This window comes from Seriola lalandi, unplaced genomic scaffold (assembly GCF_002814215.2).
Source record: "Seriola lalandi dorsalis isolate HSWRI2012SDOR001 ecotype SW California unplaced genomic scaffold, Sedor1 jcf7180002054580, whole genome shotgun sequence".
Lineage (NCBI taxonomy): Eukaryota > Metazoa > Chordata > Actinopteri > Carangiformes > Carangidae > Seriola > Seriola lalandi.
The window spans coordinates 666464-689305 of record NW_019525133.1 but is presented as its reverse complement, the minus strand read 5'-3'; the positions used below and the strand labels follow the sequence as shown (position 1 = coordinate 689305).

The 22842-nt window shown below is 39.6% G+C and overlaps 1 protein-coding gene across 3 annotated transcripts in view; it reads left to right on the top strand.

The window, feature by feature from the left end:
* Positions 1-22842, top strand: part of ccser2a (coiled-coil serine-rich protein 2a) — a 53448-nt gene that overhangs the window by 11478 nt on the left and 19128 nt on the right. For all 3 annotated transcript variants that reach the window (XM_023418116.2, XM_087177083.1, XM_023418117.2), the window contains exons 2-8: positions 2086-3589; positions 3687-3898; positions 14315-14408; positions 17500-17608; positions 17738-17918; positions 19854-19919; positions 20048-20167. In XM_023418116.2, coding sequence (XP_023273884.1) covers positions 2092-3589; positions 3687-3898; positions 14315-14408; positions 17500-17608; positions 17738-17918; positions 19854-19919; positions 20048-20167 — 2280 coding nt within the window. In that variant the 5' untranslated portion in view covers positions 2086-2091. The remainder of the gene's footprint in view (positions 1-2085; positions 3590-3686; positions 3899-14314; positions 14409-17499; positions 17609-17737; positions 17919-19853; positions 19920-20047; positions 20168-22842) is intronic.

Here is a 22842-nt window from a genome sequence, read left to right as displayed (position 1 = left end):
TTCTTTAAGTTCTCTTTTATAATCATAGTAATTAGTAACTTTATGAGCATCTGTTAAATGAAAGATAAATTAATTTCTCGTATTTTTAATAATAATAATAAATAAAAATAATAACATAGCTGTGCAGACAGAAATCCTCCAGTGTCTGGGTGATGAGTGAGATGACCCAGATGATTTAACATTTGCCACAGCAGTGTGTGAATTTGCTGATATGTCATAGCAATGTGTCACTCTGGATATGAATGAAACTTGAGAGGTTCTGGGGCCATTGACAGTAGCGAAAACCTCTAATCTAATTGCTACCCATTGAACACACATAGACACACAAAAGTTACCACCCCCTCCCTGAGGCAAAGAGGCTTTGGTTTCCCTGCTTGCACACGCTGACCTGATTTTGTGTGTGTGTAGCTGTGTGTTTTTGTGTGTGTACGCCTGTGTGTTTATGAAGCAGATTAGGATTGTGGCATTGCCAGACACTTCTGTGGAGAGTGGTGAGTATGTCTGTTTGATTGTGGACACGTGTGTCTGTGCATGGGAATGTGGGGCAGTGTGGTACAGGTTTTTTTTTTTTTTTTTTTTTTTTCTCCAGAAGAGGAGACCCACATTGTAACACAATTCCCCTCCCCCTACCCTTCAAAAGTTGAGTGGATTATTGCTCCAGTATCTGCCTTTGTATCTTTGTGCCAGTTTGTCAAGGGATCCACTCATATGGGTGTAACTGCTTGATCTGCTGTCGAGCAACAACACAGCAGACGTTTCTTAAATGTTAATTAGTAGTTAGGAATATTAATATTATTTGATGCAACTTTTCATTTCATAATCTTCCAGCACCAGGCAGATGGATGTAACGCGTAGGTGCACCACCAACACATGTACACTTCTCACATGGCTGATTGGAATTGAATGAATCTAACAATGAGTGAAAGGAAACAGCCCTATGTTCTTCCCAACATTGGCATTACATGGTGAACATCCTCCATTCACTATTCATTGTGCTGGCCATCTTCCCAGCACTGGTTTTCCCTTGCCCCCCAGGCGTTGTCTATCCGTTTGCCCATTCTTTTGTTGGCCAGGAGTGTTGGCGCCATATCCTTCCACTGTCAGTTACCAGTCATGTCATGTGTTTGCTCCTTTAATTTACCCTTAAATATTAAGGGTTTATGTATATGTTACATGTGTATTACTTGATTTTAAATACATCATAACGAGTGCACAATTAATTTTGTATGTTTTTGCTGTATGTTCTGAATAGAGTCATTTACTTAGAGTCTACGTACTTACATCAGATGTGTGACTGAAATTTGTGGCTATTAAGTCGTGTACCAGTTGCATTAAGATAGAGACTCATTTAGCATTTATGTCTCTCGTGTGGTGATATGAAAGCATCCAGACAGACTTGCCGTGACAAAGTCTCAAGTCACCCTCTAAGCCTGCCAGATTAATCCCTAATGCTCCTCACAGTCAGTGATCTTTGAAAAGGAGACACACATGCAACCACTGCAACAGGTGGACAGCACTACCCTTGGTATTATTACTGTCTTCCATCATTACTGATGAGGAGATTTGTGTTTGTGTGTGTGTGTGTGTGTGTGTGTGTGTGTGTGTGTGTGTGTGTGTGTGTGTGTGTGTGTGTGTCTCAGTTACAATTGACTTTTGCTTTCACACAATATGTAAAAGGACGTTCCATATTAGTGTTTTTTGATGTCATCGACAGGAAAAAAAACACTGTACTACAGTACATTCACTCACATATACTCAAAGTAAGTTATTAGTATTAGTGTTATGTAGAAAAGGCTTAGAGAATGTACAATACAGTAGGATGGTACAGCACAGTCCGAACAAACAGTATTAAGTCAAGATGAAGATGATACATACAGTACAAAAAACTTGTATAGGGTATAGAGTGTATAGAGAGTTACTGGTTTGAGTTGTTTTATTGTTTTATTTGACATCTCCAGCTTAATGTATTGTTATAAAAGCTACACAACGGCATTAATGAAGAGTTTTAAAAGACTGAATCAGCTTATAAACCTGTTGGTCAAATCATGTATACTTAAATCTAATCATCTCTTATCCTTCCCCCAGTTGTGCATGCATGCCCCTCCATGCCTTTGTTGGCATCTAATGGAAGAAAAAGCACCGATCAGGTCCACCATGGTATCCAGACTGCCTAAGTTCGGTGGACGCTCCTCGACTGGTGGCGCCAGCCCAGTTTCCAATGGTTCCACCCAGCCAACGACCACTGCCCAGGATGGTAAGACCACTCCTCCAGGAACACGCCCAAATGGCGTGATCCATGCGTCTCCTTTCTCCCTGAAATGGAGGAGAGATGAAGGGATGACCCACTCCAGCCCTACCACCCCCACTACCCCAGGGGATGGAGGTGAAGACAAGGCTCAGACGCAGTTTCCCTCATTGGCAAAGGAGGTAAAGAATGGATCTCCAGGGACGCCAAAGATGCGAAGATCAGGCACTTTGATGGTTGCCGTATCTAGCCCCAAGGCCATCCCCAAGCAATCCTCAAAGATGAGTCCCAAAGTAGGGACCAAGCTTGGCCAAAGCTCACTTAATGGAGGTCCTAAAATGGGTAATAATGGCTCAGGCATTCCTGCCCGAACAGGGTCCGATTCCCGCCTTGTGCGGCCAAGGTTAGGCTCCAGCTCTCCCAGAAGCAGCTCTCAAGACAGCCTGTCCCAGTCCAGTGACAGCCTGAAGACCTTAGCACTGGACAACATGGTGCGTTCGAACAGCTTCACTCACTTCAAGCAGATTCCCTCGCCCACAAGCCAGCCCATGACACGGTCCTTCTCCTTTAACCGGGCTGTGGAGCTGGCCAAACCTCTAGCCAACACTCAGCTCCGGCCTCCTCGGAGTAATTTCCTCAAACCCCCTCAGTTGAGCAATGGAAGAGTGGGCTTAGCACTTGGAGGCCTGAATGGCAGTCTGGGAGGTTCAGGAGGTCTAGTTGGAGGACTTGGAGGACTTCAGTACAGCAGAACTCCTCCAACTGCCTCCTCGCTGCCTACTCCCTCGATTCCTCCAGCACCCACTACTCCCAGTGCTCTGAAGAAGCCTCTGCTCCCGAGTTGTGTGCTTACCAAGTCACTGGGCAGCAGTGGGGGGTCTTTGGGCTACAGGCTGGCTCGATCTGGGCAGGCCAAGCAGCAGAAGCCTCTTTTTCCAGGCAGGGTCAAGGGGGATATCAGACCTTCAGCTGCCCCTGAGTGTGGAGAACTATTAGGGATAACAATAGACACTGAGCTGACGAGTGAGGCTGAAAAAGCAGACTTTCACAGTGACAGTGATGGAAGCTCTGGAGCTAGAGGAGGAAAAGGAGGAGGAAGTGGTGTGCTTAGGCAGCTCTCTGGCCAGGCGGCCGGCGAGACTCTGGAGGATATGTCCTTATCTTCTGCCTCGTCTCTAGACAGAGCCGACACCAGTGAAGAGTTTTTAGACGACTTTGACAGTGTGGGAGATGTGCTCAGTGATGGGGACATGCCTGACAACAGGAAAAGTGGCACCACTACCCAAACCTGCCTACACAACTTTCTCAATGAGACCATTGACTGGGACACGATAGATCTAGCAGGTAAATAAAGTGGATTGAAAGGATATTCAACTAAATTTTTTATGTCACATTTGTGCCAGTTGTTCAGCCCTGAGTTTATATATTGTATCTTTTGCAGTACATGAAGAAGAAAGCCCTATGCAGGACTCAGAGGGGCCGCTGGTGCTGTGTCCAGTGCGAGGTGATGCCCCCCACGCTTCATCTGTGGAGCTGTCACCCTCCAACAGCTCTGGTGGAACTTACATGTGGGACGAGGAGGGTCTTGAGCCCCTTGGAGGACCTGGGACTCATCCATTAGACAGTTATGATGATTCAGAGCTCAACAGTATGGTAAGTCCCACTTCCAGCTATTGACACAAACGTGTACAATGGAAAAAAACATAGCCTTTTTTAGTTTGTCAGTTCTAAAATCTGGTCCTCCTTAAAACAATTTTGGATTTCAGAGAAAAGAAAACTAGAGGAAAAAGATTAACCATCTTAAACTCACTGATATTGAGAAAATGAGTTATACCTCAGCTAAACATACTGATATGAACTAAATATGATACCAGTTTACTGAATTAAGTAATATCTTTTTAAAGAAAAATAAGCTTTAACAGTGGTAAATATTCTGTTGATTGAATAATTGATGGTAAATCACTTAATAGCTTAAACTTGAATATGTTTTGAAGTGTAATTTCTCAATTCTTTCAAAACTGATGAGTAAGTAAGCACTCTTGTTGCAGCCCCTGCCAACAAGCCCTCCTGCCCTCCACTCCTCCCTTTATACCAACTGGCAGATTGATCTGTGGCATGTTTCAGAAACGGAAAGGGGTGGAGATAAGACAAACCCCTTCAGCAATGACACAGTCAGTTAGGCTAAGAACTTCAGAGAACATTTAAAGCTGTTGCAGCTTAAACTGATTGAAAGTTGGCAAAGAATAAACTTGTGAGACTGAGAAGTGGTTTCATTTCCAAGTACAATAGATTTAGAAGAGAGAGAGAGAGAGAGAGAAAGAGAGAGTTTAGGAAGAAATCTAAAGCTTGTGAAACGAAAGATCTATTCTTCTTGTTCTACTTCTTGTAGTTGATGCATCCATGTTTGACAGGCCGTATACAGTAACACTGTTAGTGAGTAACTACCAATCGAAAAGACTTGGTATATTTGAAAAGTAGGTATATACACATTGTAATGCATTTTAACAGAAGATTAAATAATCAAACATTACATGACGAATGTCTTTGCATCATTATTTTTTCTGTTACGGAGTTGAATTTCCTTTAATACAGGGCCGACCTTACTCATCTAATATACTTTGAGGCCATTACCAAGCACATATGCTTTATTTCAAGACTTGAGGCTAATCTTCTGGTTACAGCTTGAGTCGCTTTGAGCATGACATACTGTACTCGCCTTGGTCCATTAATCAGTTTCACTTTTAAATCATTCCTCCTTGCTGGTATAATTTGGGATTAATTGAGCAGAACAAAGGTTGAGAAGGAAAACAAAATTGTCTAAAGTTTCCTGCCAGCTCTCACCACCAGTTCCATGCCAGTGTCTCTCTCTCTTCCTGAGAGGAATGCTGACCTGGCCACCAACTGTGTGTTAATAGCATTGCTGGCCTTTGCTTCGGTTCTCTGTATTCCTGTACCATGGCACCTGATCTCAGGAATGCAATAATGATCTTAAAACGAGCTGGATTAGGAATTACATAATAAGCTTTGTGTTGTTTACTACTTTTACCATGTGATGTTGACACAGGGTTCATGCCACTAAAATGTAGCGTGCTTAACTTATAATAATGTAACTGTAGCAACTATAAATTCAATAAGAAAAGGAGGAGAGAGCAGTGTGTGTTGTGTGTTGTGTGCATGTTCTGTTTGTACGCGTTCACTGCTGCTGTCAGAACAAACACACGTGCTTTAGCCATGTGTATCTGATTAAGAGTCATTCAAGATGTCTTAAGGAGTGTGTGTGTGTGCGTGTGTGTGTGTGCGTGTGTGGGTGTGTGTGTGTGTGTGTGTGTGTGTGTGTGTGTGTTTACATGTCTATGTAGTAGATCATGACCTCATGTTGAATGGCTGCCAAAGTAATCTTGAACAGGGTTTCTTTCCGAACACATGCAGTGTGGGTAATGATAACTCTTTGTGAGGTACAAGTCTGTGGGAAGAGAAGAGGAGAATAGCACTAGTCCTTGGTGTGAGAGAGGGGAAGGCCTGAAGGAGGAGACAGAGGGAAAAAATACGTAAAGGGTAGAACAGAGAGAGAGAGAGAGAGAGAGACTCAGACTTAGATATTGCTGATGCGTGAAGATCAGCTCTATGGGGAATCTGCCTTTGAGATATTTAACTGAGCTGTTTGATTAGAGGAAATGGGCCCACTTACTGTAATTGGATGCATTGAGCTCATCCCACCCCTTTCTGCTTCTTCCTTTCCATGTGCTTGTCTCTCTCTCTCTTGCTCATTCTTCTCTTGTTCGCTGAGTAAATAGTTCCTCGTAATGAGGAGAAAGAAACCATGAATATAATCCTGTCACAAAGCAGTGTCTGTGTCCAAAATGATTAGTAATTCTTGGGGATTCATCCTGCATAATCTATGTGGTCTGTAAAGCCAAAGGCAACAATGTGTATTCCAGTTTGTTAGTACTTGAATGAAGTGCCCTTTGCTGCAGGACTGGTCTGAGAGAGTGAAGCCCTCTGCTCTGAGTTGAATGCTGGAGAAAAGGAAATGCAGGGTAATTAGGCCCATTCTTAATGGCATAAAAAAAAGAGTCAAAACATTCAATCATGACTAAAAAAAGAAAAAAACTCTCCTCTTTGGGAAGAATGCAACTGGTGTTTATAGCATATATGTTACCAAAACTCGCTATAGTTGTGTCTTGCTATTATGAGGGAGTAAATTAGATATTCAGCTCCCAGCTGGTTCACATTGCCACACTGCAGTGGCGAGCTCAGTCCACTTGGAGGCACTGTGTATCCTCAAGACAACACAATGTACATGTGCTTGCTACTGCTCCTGGTTTGTGTGTGCCAGTATTTTTCTGGCTATATATGGCCCTATCTGCATTCATATGCCTCTGTGCAAAATCAAGGAGTGGGCTACCTGAGCTCATAATAACATTCCCATGATGCACCATGCAGCACGGTACAGTACCAGCTTTGCACAATTGGCATTGTGAAATGGAGGGCCACTTCTCATGGTGACTATTAATGTTTCCCCAGCCTCCCCACCAATTCATCACGCAGTGCAACAGCATCAGTAGATGTGAGCACAATTTATGTTTAAATGGTTTAAGTATTTGAGCGTACTTGAGATTACATATTTTATTTTGTCAGGCAACACACAACCAATCATAAATGCACAGGATAAGGATAAGAGAGCTCACTCAGTAGGGGTTCTACTTATATGGGGATGGATACAATAATAGCAACACGTGTTCAACATAATACATATAATATAAGAATGAAATTCATGCTGTGGCTATAGTTTTTCTTGTGTCACTGGATTGTATTTTACTGCTAGGTGTCACTAATATCAATACAGTTACCACATATCTGGTACACCTAAGATATTATAAAATTGATGACAACATCACTATCACTATGGCTAATATAGTATTTATTGCAGTGTTATTATATTGCATCACATTATATTGACTTCCAGGTTTCATCTTTACATGATCTCAGTGTGGTGTAGTAAATTTATGAGTGGGAGCTGTTTCTTTAAGAACTGAATTTCTGATGAATTAATTAACTATGTGTTTTGGAGTTTCTCTCCTTAGAAGAAATATATTTCCCTTGAAATTACAGCCTAGCATCCTTCCTCACAGCATGCACCCTTGAATACGAAATGTTTACCTTTTCCTCTTTTATAATTCTTTAAGTTCTTATGCCTCCTTCTCCTCTCTTCCTGTTTTCCATCCAAACTCCTGGTGGTTCTGTAATCCAGTGGTTTCTCCCTTTGGCTGACTCTCCCCCCCTGATCTGTTTATTTTCCTCTAATTTTAGGCTTGTGTGGAGCCAGGTTGAGACAGGTCAGTTCATTAGTGTTTGAATGAGTGACTTGCTAAGGCCTTTTTTCTGAAGAGTGCTCAGCCATTTATGGAACATGCTACCAGTGAGCCGGCTATGCTGTTGCATTAATGAAGCTTATAGCTCACCTGCTTTTGTTTGTCTTGATTTTGAATTGACAGGAGCAGCCCTTTAAGGTAAACAGTGGTTTTGTGTGTTCCTCTGTTGGTACATCCAGTGATTCCTTTAAAGACCATTGCACAAGCACAAGACACAAGTTTTTGCTTATAACGACAGTGGGTGAGTCATCCCCAAAATTACAGCCTGTACTTATATCAGCATCAGTCATGACTCGATTTGTTTCCAGCCACAATTGTGACCTGTTATTTTACTACAGATCATTACCACGCTGCTTTTTATAAGCATGCTGCCTTTTCCAACCGCTTTGTCTCTCAACTGGCTGTCACATAATGAAAATTTTAAACTGGCTGCTTATTGAGGTCCTTCTGAGATAGATAAAGACGATAACATATCAGATGTTGGCAAGATGAAAGCAAATCAACTCTTACTGACTAAAGATTGGGTTGCTTATGAATAATCTGTTTTTTGACCACAGAATTTACTTGCAGTGATTGGACATAATACTATCCTTAATAATTGAATGTATGTTTCTTACTTTAATGTTTTAGAGCAGAATTAAAGTAGAAAATTATTGATTGATTTCTGAGCATTGTCTCAAACTACAGTTTCCTTTTTAGACTGAATTTACAAAAATCTATCTTGATCTATTCTAGATCAAGTCCTAAAAAGGGTTAGAAAAAAAAAATGTTTTTAGTAATTTGTCAAAGGAGACATATTTTATTTTGAACTGTCAAAAAACTTTTCAAGGCAAGTTTCTGATGCATAATTTGTGCTCTTATATAAATGCATTATACTCCAATAGTGATTGTTTCAGTTCAGATCCAGTGAGCTGCAATACAGAGACAACACAGTAGATAATGTGCCACTGTCCAAATATTTTTCAGGACTGCACTGTAAATTATATCTGTAAGCAAGGGTACACTTTGAACATACAGTACATCCTGAGCACCAAATTAAATGGGAAAGATGAACCTGGGAAAAAGGTACTGCTGATTTGAGGGTTCTCTTTGCTCTCTCCTGCCATCACTCATTAAACAGTTAATGAAACAATTGCTCATCATGCCTCCTCCACACAGCCTTCGTTTCTTTCTCTGAATTTTTGCCTGTGCATAACTCAGCAGAAAACAAACTGTTTGTAAAACAGATATTGCCATTTCCTTATCAAATGTGGAGGAGAAAGGGTAACATTTTAACAGTTTAATATTTTAATATAACAGCAACATTATTTAAAACAAGTGGTACAAGTATGACCCTTTACTTCATTTCTTCTTTAAATTCTATGGTCAGGACTTTCATTCACCTCAACTCAAGTTGAGTTATTATTTGAAACAAGTTATAATTAGAGACAGTGAAAAGCTCTTATTCCTAATTTCCCAGCTTTGTAAGTATACTTTATCATATTGTAGTAAGACACACACTGCCCATTAGTTTCACAATAGTTTACTGCAGTTCAGGGATCATGATTCATTCCCTTTAATGGAAGGCTTTTATTGTGAAACATCTGCAAGTGTTGAATTTCATTATCCATAAGTGAACATTGAGAAATAACAGCAAAGTATAGGAAATAATCAATGATTCATTGATTCATTGTTTTTCTATTATTAAGAGACAGCACTATAGCATTATATACACATTTCATAAATGGTTTATAACACACTATAATGGAGTGTAAGTGTTTATTAATATATATGTCAACTATAACTCCTACTCCATCAGTGGAGGCCGGTATAAACAGATAATGAATGACAATATAGTGAAACACAGTTGTAATGTTATAAAATTATGTTAGTTATAATTGTTAATTGTTATAACTACATTATAGTGTAATAAATCATTAATTAAATGTTTACACAATGCTTATAAATGAAAAAGACTTTGCCACCAATTGCAATAATGCTGTAGAAAGACACAGTTTGACAAGTTTGCCATGTGAGCCATTACACAGTAGTGAATGTACTTAATTGGAACTGGTCTGTATTTGTTAAAAATTTTCAGTCCTTTCTAGTATTTGAATACCAGCTTTTATTTGACAATTTGCAGTACACTATTTTACTGTTATCTATAGTGAGCCCTCCCTTAAGCCTGTTTGACTCTATACTGACAAGGTGGTTATTAAAGCCAAGGTTGAAAGAACTGAAAGAAGAGAATAAAAGAATAATCAATATTAAAAAGGAAGGCTTTTGTTTTAATTAAGCTTTTTCGGGTATTCTGTATTTTTCTTAATAAGCCCATAATTTGGTATCAGTCTCTGGATGTTTGAGCTCTCACCACACATACAGTACATCTAATTACACCCAATTATCCCTGTAAATGCCAATAAGACCTATAAAGCTTTTACAGTTGGTGTAATAGATTAAGATTATCCCACATTTTACACATTTTATAATGGGTGCTGGCACAGGCACTGAAAATTGACTTTTGTTGAAAAACTGCCTTAGTTCAAAAGCCGCAAATGAGTCAGGTAAATGGATCACAATGACATGTAGAAAACGAATCGGGTAAGAGGACATATCCTCCATCAAATCCACCGGCAAGTCCCAAGATATAGAGTGTAAAGAATTATACTGTTAAGTAGGGGTGCTAATGTCACACAAGAGATAAATAATCTAAAGTCTATACACACACACGAACACCGCACACACACACACACACACACACACACACACACACACACACACACATACAGCCACAGAAACTGAGCCATCATCCCTAAAACTAGCCCATTTCAACATAAAGGCACATCATTAGTTATTATGTAGTATTTGAGTAATTCTCAGGGCATTATTTTGGAAAGTATTTGACCTTCACAAAATGAATGATCCTGGAAAAAGATGTGTTTTATGCTGCTTTCTTCTTCCTTCTCTGATAAAGTTCCTAGAATAGAAAGACAGAAATGTCTGAGAGGAACAAGTACAGTCAGTCTAAAAACTTCTCCCTGGCACTTATTGATTTTACACTCTTATCTAAAGCTGAAGTTTGTGGGTTTTTTGAAGTTGTTTCATTGAACCCAAAATGAGTTGCCTACTTTGCCTTTTATTCTGTGCCATGATGCTAATTTACATTCAAGCCACGAAAACCCAAAGTCTACCAGAGATTCTCTCAAAGAAAGCAATGGATAGAATGAAGGTTTCTGTAATAAGATTTGCAAAGTCTGTTGTGCAGACGCTCAGGTCACTTGAGGGTAAACTGTCAAAGTGAGAGAAGTTCAGCCTCAAAACTTTCCCTGTGATTTTGAAGTTTTAATCAGTGTTTGATCCAGCCATGTTTGTTTGAGGATTCAGCTGATGTTACGGTGGGAGCAGAGAGTGTGCCATGAAAAAGAGTATGTTGGAAGACCTTCCAGTTACATTCTGAATTTTGCTCATGCCGCAGGGTCTGGATTGATGGAGCACCTCTGGGTGTATAAGATACATCAAAAATATGCATGTCGTGTCAAATTCATATTGCTGCAAGTGAAATCATTAATTCCTTAGTGATAACAAGTGCAATAGCTACAATTTAACTGGCTCAAAGCTGCTTTTCAGACGCATTTTAATAATAGTTCATAACAGCTATTGAGCTCCTAGTTGAATTCAAGGGTCCACCATTTCAATTTAAATTCTTGAAATTCATAATTAAACAAAATTGTTTTTATACTGAACAGACACTCAACTCAATAACAGTAACAATATGATTGACACAATAGTTGTGTAGTATATTTGTTATTTTCCCTCCCTGACAAAAAAACATTCTAGCAAGTACTGGTTCAACAGCTTCCTTGGCAACAGTTATATAGAAACACGATGAATATTCCTACAGAACATTGTTGTTATGTAATTAACCTCAGCTCATCTCTTTTCCAGAGTGATTTGCTCTTATAAATGACTACTTAAGAAAATGTGAAAACTTGTGGACATGCACTTCCTCTGATCCACCATTTACATTTGTACACACACACACACACACACACACACACACACACACACACAACAAACTCACTAACTCACCCCTCCACAGAGATGATCCAGATTGTTCAGTGCTCTAAGCCGTTGCGTCCTGCCAGTGTGAAATGTAATTTCCTCTGGAGCTACACACTGTAACAAAGCCAGGCAATGAAATAGGAATGACGGAGCCAGAGAGTGAGTTGTGAATGATGCTGAAATAAAGAAAAAAAAAATCTAACACTGAGTGGTTCAGTGCCACTTTTATAGCACTGATAAACCATAAGGTACAATGCAGTAATCTAACTATACAGAGTGGCTGTAGTTCATGTTATGTCCATTTGTTGAAGTGCACTTAAGCAAGACATTGAACCACATACTACTGATGTGTGCACAATATATGGGGAATAAATGTAATTTGCTTGGGACATACCAAAAAGAATGTAACATAAAAATTAGGGATGAAATCTTGGCTCACAATATACTATCACAATGATAAGAATGGTATCATGTTACTATTCATGTACAGTATGTTGCGAGCAACCGTTTATGATACATCACTCTATCTGTATCTGTGACTGAAGAAAAACTCATCAGATTACATTTATTCACTGCCTTTATTTTAAGCTTTGCACAACTTTATAGAGAGTTGTGATGAAATGATGTGTAATAACGCACAGAGGCTAACAAGATGTCTCAACTGGATGCTGTTTCTGACAGAAATGGTACAATTTTATTTTAACAACTACAGCTCTTCACAATGGCCACACAACTGCTTGTGCTTTATGGCTGGGGGATTGACCCAAAGATTCTTTTAGAGTTGTGTTTTCTTACTTACACACTAAAGGGTGTGACTTTGTATTACCTGTGAGTTTTGTCAAACACCTGAATGAGTACAGTATTACACTGACGGTGGACTTGCAGCTGCTGCTGTTCTGCTGCTTTTGTTGTGTGGCTGTTGTACTGTTGAGGTCTTTTTAACATACACACAGGTATAGCTACTATCACTCAGCTGAAAAGTTCCAGAGTTAAAATGTCTGGAGCCATGGAAGGATGTACTAACACCCCACTTTGATGCTAGTACATTGCTTCACTACGTCACCAGAAATGTGTGAGTGTAGAAAAGGCTGTTCCTGAGAAAGAGAGCATTGCCACCAGCGGAACTACTGGTTCGATATATAATGATATATTGATTTAACTATTTGTTTCACCTCTACTTTTATTCAAAGGGTTAGGGTTAAGGGTAGTGTTAAAATTGTTATATTCAGAGGATGGGAGGTTAGAGACAAGAGAGCAATTGGGTGAACATGGGGATCGAAGTCTGAGGACAGTAAAACAATAGCAATAAAACAGATGAGAAGGTTGATTTTTTTCACGGACTCTTCAAGCAATAGAGATTCCCCCCATGTCTTGGTTGAGAGTATTTGGAATACTGCAGAAGTATGTTTTGTTTATTCTATTTCCTTCATTATTCCTTCTTCATTAAGTCTGAAACACTGAGTGCCAGTCAGTTATCATGCAACACATGAGATTTTCAATAATGAGAAATTTTATGCCTGCGTCTTCTAGTCAAAGCCCTGTCAATTTAGTTTCATGAAGCACAAAATTGCCTTGAAAAATAAAGCTTTGAACTATTGATTCATTCCTTTGCTTTTGGGTATGCTTTGAATTATTCTGTAGACAGCAGCCCAGCAGTCAGACTAGCTGCATATTCTGAGGCTGTTATGAGAAGTGTTTTTGTTGGCTTTTCAAAGTGTTCAGTATTATCGTTCATAATTGAATGATATTTTTCCAGAAGTTTGTTTTGTTATCTGTGGCTTGATGTGTGGAATAAACGTGTCTTCTTCCTGTTGTGCTGTTAGTGTGCGAGCGAATTGTGGGAAAAAGAACCATAGAAAATGTAATTGATAGTGCTTATTCATTGTTATGGTTAATGACAAAAAATAATAAAGAGCAGGTGATGACAAATAATAGATTAACAAAGCAAATGAATGTACAATTGTCATGATGCCATTATTAAAAAATGTAGGTTTCATAGAGGTAGTATTCATGGAGTGATTAGATTACACTGCAGTGTAGAGTCATTCCTGCTATTGTGTCCTATTCCTGTGTATTTATGTACCCACTGAAATTGCACAGTAAAAAATGGCTAGGGTTACTATAGGCTTTATAATAGCATAAATTAATCCTTGGTGAGTTTTTATATTACATAATATATGCTGGTGCGTAGCAGCAAAAAGCTGCTGTGGTGCTGTTAAAAGACATTGCTAATGCCAGACCAAGGACAGAAAGATCCTGACAAGATTTACCATGGGTATGTGAACATCCATTTCTGGCTAATTGGAGGTGTTGGAATTAGGTTTATGTACATCCACACAATTTCAAAATGATGTGTCGCAAAAAAATATGCCTGCAAGGCTTTATTAATGGCAAGCAAATACTGCCTCTGTATATTTCTGTGTTGTGTGTGTCTGATTTCTTTTTTTTTTTTTTTTCTGAATCTGTGCAGCGTTAGGTGTATATATCCCCTGATGTCTAGATATTTTTCTCACAGCAAAGGAGACAATTTTACCCAGAACAGACAGACAGAAAATAATACAGTGACCCTAATGTACTCGTAAAGAGCATACACTGTGACTGTGATGTTATCTAATGCAATGAAGTGAGTGTTAGCTGTGATGTGTGTGGTTTTCAGGATATCCTGAACAACCTGGACCCTCGAGGACCTGGAGAGTTGGATGATGATGACCTCATGCTAGATGTGGACCTCCCAGAGGATGGCTTGCATGGTCAGCATGTGCACACACACACACACACACACACACACACACACACATAGACACACAACACTTAATGTAATTGCAGTCATCCTACACAGGATTTAAATTTGAGAGGTTATCCTACGGCCATGACAAATGCTTCATTTTCATTGGCTGGAGATTGTCCATTATTTTTGTATAAGTGGACACCTCCAGCAAAACTGCTCTGATCATAATTGTAAATTAACGCATTACCAATTCTATTATGCAGTATCATTCTATAGCATATAAAGGCTTGAATAATTTGAATCCTACCTTGCCTTGGGTGAACATTTGCCTCTGCAACATCCATTTAAAATCTTTTAATGGACACCTTGTTGTTTATTACGTGCTGTTACTCTTTTAGTATTTGGTTGCTGAATAGTTAGGAAATTACAACTCCACTATTGCCACACAACTGGCTTTGAATACCATAATTTCTCCAGCTGTCTGGCTGTGTTTATACAGTATCAACAGATGCACACACACTTGGATATGGTATCACCACAACGACACTATATATATATATGTATATACTGTATATATACATGTTTAGTTGGAGCAGAGTTTGCATTTGATTGCCTTGACAACAGCAATATTGTGTTAGCATGATTACTTCAATAGCTAAAAGTTCACACATTACATTACAAATCACATCTTGAAAATATCTATTGAAGTCATTTTCTCTCACTTATTTTCACTTTGTAAATGTAATCATGTACTGATCTCATTAAAACTGAGTAAAATAGCTTCTTTGTAGATGTTAAAGGTAATCAGGTCACATTATTACCACATGATAATGGTGTTGATAACGTTATTATGGAGTCATCTGTATCCGTATCACATAATGTATATGGAAGGAGGAGGGGAGAGGAAAAGAAGGGTTGTGGAATATTGACCCCACCTATCATGAGATATAATGCTTTCTGGGAAGTGAATTTTCCTTTGTGAGTCCTTAAGCCAGTACCATTCGTGGTTAATGTGTTTAATGCACCACTTTAATATGGAATGACAGGCTTGATATGTACAAACAGGGACCCTTTGTACAGAGGGTGCGTATGTTAATCATACATGTGCACATACAAAGATAGGGGAGGCCACAAGAACACACACCCATACACATACAGTGTACACACTGTTGCCAGTTTATTTGAGAGTAATATAGTAATAACGCAACAGCCCTACGGTAATTTCTACCTTTATGAAAGCCATAATGTTCAGCTTTTGTTCTAACTGTGTTAGAGTTGTGTTGATTCAACTTTATGGCCATTTTGGAAGCTGTAGATGTGATGCTGTTGAACTGTATCCTCTTGCACTGAGAGGTGTTTCTAATATTTCGTCTGCCCTCACTGATATAAATGAAAGCCTCCAAAATGATCATAAAGTTGAATCAACTCCTCTCTAAAACAGCCTCAACAAAAACTGAGCAATACAACCTTCATGAAGGGAGGATTTGTTGCAGGCCTGTTGTATTGGACTGCATTCGTTTTAGCATGGTGTACCCTAATAAACTTCTAACTGGGAATACATTACTGAGGCAGCTTTATACCCCTGGTATCATTCTTAAATTTGTAAACAGTGATCTCCTTGTTTTCGAGAGAAGGAGACAGAGAGTGAGAGAGAGGGAAAGGAATGTTCACTCCAGAGGAATGTCAATGAAGTGTCGTCCCATCCTACTCCTTTTTGGGAAGTGACCATATTTATAGCTCTCTGTGTCATGGTTAGAGCTAGTGTCACGAGAAGTTGTGTGAAAGAGAGAAGGGCTGAAGAGTCCAGTTAGACCCTGCCCACGGGGCAGGCCCTGAGACGTGGGATACGGAAGGGTGTTTCCTCCCTCCTAAAGACACCCTGACCCTGCCACAAAACAGGAAGAGGGGAAGGGGAGAGGAGTAAAAAAAAGAAAAGAGGAGGGTAGAAAGGGATCTTGTGTTGTATTTTCATCCAGCTGTCCTTGACGGGAGAGAGGCCCCAGCTTTTCTCCCTTGCCTGCCTCAGCTGGTGACTTCCTAGCTTTGGACGCAAACCAGTCACCTCAGCTGCTTTCTCACCACAGTCCTCTTTCCCCAGTTCCAGTTCCTAGGGAGTTCCCAGAAAAACAAGGCTGTCAACAAACACAGATCCAGGCAGTCTGGGAACTGGGTTGACTCTCTCCCTCCCTGGCCCTTTAACTGCTCACCAGCTGACTGGACAAGAAGTCATTTCTCTCCACTCTCCGTCTGAGTTTCTCTGTCTTTATGGATTTTTCTTTTCCAGTTGGAATATATTTCCATTGTATCACCTTTTAGAGGACTTTTTCTGAGCTGAAAGGGAGTCGTTTTCTGGAATGTAACAGTTCAGTATGAAACAGGCTGTCTGCTCCTGTGCTATGAGGTGACACTCAGGGTAAAGTATTTTAAACACAGCTGCTGAATTCCTTGAATTGGGTCTTCCAATCTGCCAATTTTTCTTTATCTGTCTTCTTCTTTCTCTCTTTTTCTTGCTTTCTCTCTGTCCAAAGACTGTCTGGTATATAGAAAATCAAGGGCCCTTTTGATTTCCTGGGGGTCACGCTCTGTTAGTTGTCAATTTTGTTGCGGTCATGGTTCATTTCACAGCTATATGCTATTGAGTATTGCCAAATACTGTGTCCTTTTACCTTATTGAAAATGAAATGGCCTGTCACTGTCTGTGTGACTGTGTGTTTGCATTTGATGGTGGAGATAGCTCAGAGAAATAGAGAATGAGATGGATCAGATCATGATTTATATGCAGATATTCTGGAATAGAGTATATGCAATATACACAGTGGTATTTATTACCACAAGTTATGAAAAATTGACTGATAGTTTTTTTCTGTGTGTGTGTGTGTGTGTGTGTGTGTGTGTGTGTGTTACTTTAGAATGGCAGTGAATGGTAGAAACAACAGAGAGAAAAACAAATTCCAACCATTGCATCATACTGCTCGTCTTCACCCACAAACATGTACTAGTTTCACTTCAACAAGCCTACTTTAGATGCTTTACTGCGTTTGAAGTCATCAGCAACACTGGAACTTCAGTTTCTTTTACACTGGCTGACTCTGCTTTAAATTCTTCCTATATAGACGTTGACAGGATGTCCCACATTGAGCGCTCAGACAGAGTCGGTCGGCAGGGGCAGCGGCGTAAACAGCACCGCTGGAGTGCACCAGATCACTTCCACAATGATGGCAGGTTGGTTTGGCTAGAAAGAATACAAAATGTTGCCATGTAGAAATGAAAAAAGTAAAAACACTACAAATGCAGCATCATTCAGTTTGATATGTGATGGTCTCGCTCTCTGGCTGTTTGTCTTTTTCTCAGGGCTCATGTCTTCCAGCACTTTGATGGACTCAAATCTTCAAGGGTCTCCTCACGGCCCGCCCCCTCTGAAAGCAGGCAGCGTGGCTACATGGCGATGCTGGATGAACTCACCCTTGAGCACATGACTCAAGATTGTAGCTCGCTCAAGAACCAGCTGCTCAGGCTCAAAACATTACTGAAGGTTTGTCCCACATCTGCAAAAAGACATGCATAAACACAAACTTGTATGCTTGCACATACCAAAACATGCACACACTTATACACACATACAGTTCACATCCACATACAGTACTAGAGGACAGCAACACATTGAGTTCATATTGTTGGTAGATACATGCACACAAATGCACATGTGTTAGTATGCACCACCCAGTGCCAGAAAACATGACATGTTTGTCATCCTTATAATGCTATTGCATCACCTTTTCAATATGTCACACACAAATTATATGTAGATCATGTCACCAATCCAGCTTTTATTTTGGTAGTATAATTAGGCCACATGGTTTGAATTTTATTCTGAAACAGGAGATGGCTAAGTACAATGATAAATATTTTCTGACAAAACTGAACTAAGCTAGTTTTAATTCTTAATATGGTCGCACTTTAAGTATTTAAAAGCTTTTAAATGTATAATTGCATTGGTTTAATAAATCTTTTCATCATACAGTATTATTGCCCAGTACATATATACTGGATAGACTATGTCAAGACAGATGTTTACAGGTGAAGAGATAGGGAAGTCTTTCTTGTGGTTTTAATATACTGTACCAGTCTAACAGCAGTTTTTGTATTAAATGCTCTGGGCCTTCTTCTCTTCCTGTGTACAGTATTCAGAAATTTGTGCTTGCATGTTTGCATGTATTTATCAATGTTTGTGTGAAACTGACCACTTGATAGATCCATCTCTGTCAGTAGGAGAAATCGACAGGGAACAGGGAAAGAGAAGAGAGAAATGAAAGATGTCAGCCTTAGAAGTGTGTACTTAAATAAAAGATGAACACACAAAAAACCCACCCTCCTTAAAATCACACAACCTCATTTAGGCAATCCCAGATATGCACAAAAGCACTTCACACAGCACACTCTGTAAGGAGAAATAATCTTGAATGACATGACTCAATTTACCCTCTTCAGCATAAAAAGTGATATTTGCATTTGCGTTTAAATCAAATGTCTCCTTCTTCTGTGTTCATTGTGTTCAGTGCAATTAGTCAGATGCTTTGGCTGTATAGCCTGAAGAAGGAAAATATTTCTGTTGGCTCATTAGTAACCCTGTTCTTAATTGTGTTTTTTTTTATTTATTTTTTTATTATGATGTGGAACTCAAGACAGTGACTGTAAAATGAGCCTTCAGCGTTGCTGAATCCTAATTGATCTTTGCTTTATTGTGCAAACAGTCAGACATGCAGCACAACTGTTTTGTGCTTGTTGATTCTGGATTAGTCTAAGTGACCTGAATGAGGAGCAGGAGGAATGCAGTGACTTGCAGGTAGATTACTGACAGAATTTTTAACAATGCTCTGATAATTTTCCTAAAAATTACTATTTTATTAATTTTATAATAAAACAGTAAAAACTAAAAAAAAAAAACAAAAAAAAAAACAATAAATAAATATATAATTGCAAAAAAATAACCTGGTATAACCATGACATTTTCTTAATTTCATCATACTTAATTAAACTTTAATTGGAAAAGTAATCAGAGAATTTAATTGGAGTGTTGCTTTGAATATTCAAGATGAAATCTTGACCTGCTTTGACGAAAAAAAGCACACATACAGGACTTATTTAAGTATCTTTAAAGTTAGGACATTTTTTTTACTAGATCAATGTATTGAAGGTTCAAAAATTTCCTCAGCAGCTCTGCCGCAGGTATCTAACACTGGTGGCTGACAGTTCAGGGTCAACAAAGTATATATGCTAGAGAGCAAAATTATTCCACCACAGCGAAATATTGCTCTTGCGGCATGCCTAAGGCAATTGTCATTGATCCAGCTCACTGTGTACTCTCTGTCTGTGTTTGCCCACTCCTGTGTGTGTGTGTGTGTGTGTGTGTGTGTGTGTGTGTGTGTGTGTGTGTGTGTGTGTGTGTGTGTGTTTTATTTGTTTCCAGCTTGAGGATACAGATTCTCCAGCAGATCCTCCTGAGGAGATTGAAGACAATACCACTGCATCACAAGTAAGTAACTTTACAGCAGTGATTGATTGGCTATGCTGTATATATATATTTGTATTTTTTTTCTCCAGTTTCCATCTTAGGTAGTTTGCTACCCCTACAGTAGACTGTATGTTTGTGTGTGCTTTCAGTTGGAAGAGCTGATTAAGGAAGTGCAGGTGCTCAGAGAGGAGCTGAGGAGTCGAGACAAGACCATTGCTCAGCTCACAGTGCAGTGTCAACAGCTACAACAACATCAGCGGGAACAAATGGTGAGCTGGTGTGAACATGAGTAATACAAGTGAAAAGTCTGAAAAAGGGGATTGTGTACAATAAAGGGGATATACAGTTTCTAGAAATACATTGTAGCCCTGTCTTATGTTTGGGAACCTGCACTAGACAGTTGATCTTTTTGTATATATAATCGCGAATGTCCATGACTTGACTGACTTACTGAGGGACTGAGTGAGTGATAGAGTTGAATGGTCATAGTTCCACCATTGGTCAAATGCCACGTGACTGAGTTGGAGTTTCCCCATTGGCCAATACTCTTTCAAAATAAATTGGTGCTAACAGTTTCTGTTAGAGGGTTTGTTTACAGCCTGCAGTGTTGCCAACTTAGTGCATTTGTTGCTAGATTTGGTGACTTTTTTTTTTTTTTTTTTTTAAAGCACAGCGACAAATCTAGAAACTTTTTGGACGAAAGTTGGTTAAAAGAGTCGCCAGTACTGCCCTCTCTCTGTGTCTATTCTGTTCAGTGACTGACAGAGAGGCGGAGCAGCAGTTTGTTACCCAGACGGAGGCTGTGCACTGTGTGAGAGACCAGATACAAAAGATATTCTGTCACTTGTAATTTTCTCTCTGAGAAAGTAAATATGTTGGAATCACAGCACAGTCTTTGTCTTTAATTTATGCTGTTATAAAATCAGGATTTTAGCAGTGCGGAGCAGTATCTAGGAAATGGCTTGGAAGTTAACATGTAGTCTTACTGGGCTGTGTTTCAGTCCCTATTTCAAATTATTGTTCAGCTGTCTGACAACATAAACAGAAAAACATGTAAATGAGAACAGCTTTATTTGAAATTCAGCTGTATTAGAATACCGTATATAATAGTAATATGACAATAATAATGTCAATTGTTTACAGCAGAGAGTTTTCAACTACATCCTAAATTTCGCTCATTGACGTTACATGGTCCAGTCATATACTAGATTTTGATGTAGTCTTGTGTGTTTATGAGAGTCATTTCTGCTGTTAATGTCTGTTGTTTTTTGTTTCAACAGTACAAGTGCTTTTTATCACAAATTTGCTCTAAAGGGCTGTTGTCAATGAGCTCAAGGGTAGAGCAATTAGCAACATCCTCTTAATGATATAAAGTACAGGTTGGAAATGTATACATTTTGAGAAACTTTCCACAGGAAGTACCTCTGGAAATAGTCGTAACTATGATAACTCTCATCATTGACAAAAAGTAATGGATCAAGGCCCATACACTGTGAATGTCAGTGGAACATGTAGAATATCAACACAGGCTCATCTTCAGTTGAGTATTGCAGGATCTAGGTTTGGATCCTTTAAGCGTTCACAAACAGGGCTTTAATGGCTCCAGTGCTCATGTTTGCTGATTGCTTTCATGTAGCTCTCAGGTGCAGCAAGCATGAAGCATCTCTTCTGGTAGTTCATCTCCTTGGCACCAATTCCCGTGACAGATCTGAGATAGTTGTCTGGCCACAACTACCTCCTTCCATTATCTTTTGTTTACACCAATTCCAGGTTTATCAGATTTTACAAAGCGAAAGCAGGAGTAGAATGAAGAAGGGGCATAATCACCCTGTGCTTTGTGGCACATTGAAGAACGTGATGGACTGATGAAAACAGTAGGGAAGACAACTGATACATGTCCACATCCACCATTCAGCTTTCTAGTGGTCAGTGAAGACTAACTGTAGTACACTTCATCGTAGGTGGAAGTTCAGCTCCTGAAGGGTATGTTGCTAGACTCCAACATGCACTCTAGTGTGTGTGCTCACACAATTACGATTGCCTACCAACAACCTTCATTCTGTTCGCTTTTAACTGGCTCCATCTTCACTCCGACATATATCAGTTTCTTGAGCAGGATCCCTTGTTAGCCAAACACGCCTGGTATGCCTGGCTGACATTATTCAAATCCCCGCTGTATGGAGAAATACCAAGATGTCAAAGCTAGGCCTGTCCGCCAGCCTGCCTGCTGCATACTACCCCTCCAATTAGAATTAGCACCCACCCACAGTAGGTCTCTTTGTCCATTGCTATATTGTTACACGCTCACCTTCAACAAGCAAAGAGAGTAAGAAAAAGGTAGAACATATTTTCTGATCCGTGCCTGACATTAATGAGCGTAGAGGCTGGAAGAGTAAAGATGTTGGGGAAGTAGAGAGAAGATAAGAGGGAGTCAGAGATATTTACTCCGCTGACTCTGTGTTGATGCTCTATGTGGGCACCCGAAGGTAGGTTATATTGGATATGGTATTCTGTTTGTGTTCTAATGGCCTCTGGTGTCCCTGCAGTACACTTGAACAGCAATGAAGCCAAATAAACTATCACATAAGGCTTAGATCATGAATTGTTTTTGGTTGTGAGAAAATAGCAGTTAGAACAAAATTGGTCTGTGAAGATTTCCTGTTATCTGGGTCATATGATATCTTGAAGTCGAAAGGCAAAGATTTACTGGACTTGCTGTCTGTCCTTGAAATTGATTTTCAGGAAGATAATATTACTGTTGGTAAGGATTCAGGTAAACAAGGAAGTGTGAAGTGTTCCAGAGAACTTCTGAGAGACAGAAGGGGGGAACAGTTGACTGAATTGAACATAATCAAGTAATGAGAAAACAATAGAAGAGCTGTGTTTGTGGCTGGGAGAAAGTATACAGCGTGTGTGTGTGTGTGTGTGTGTGTGTGTGTGTGTG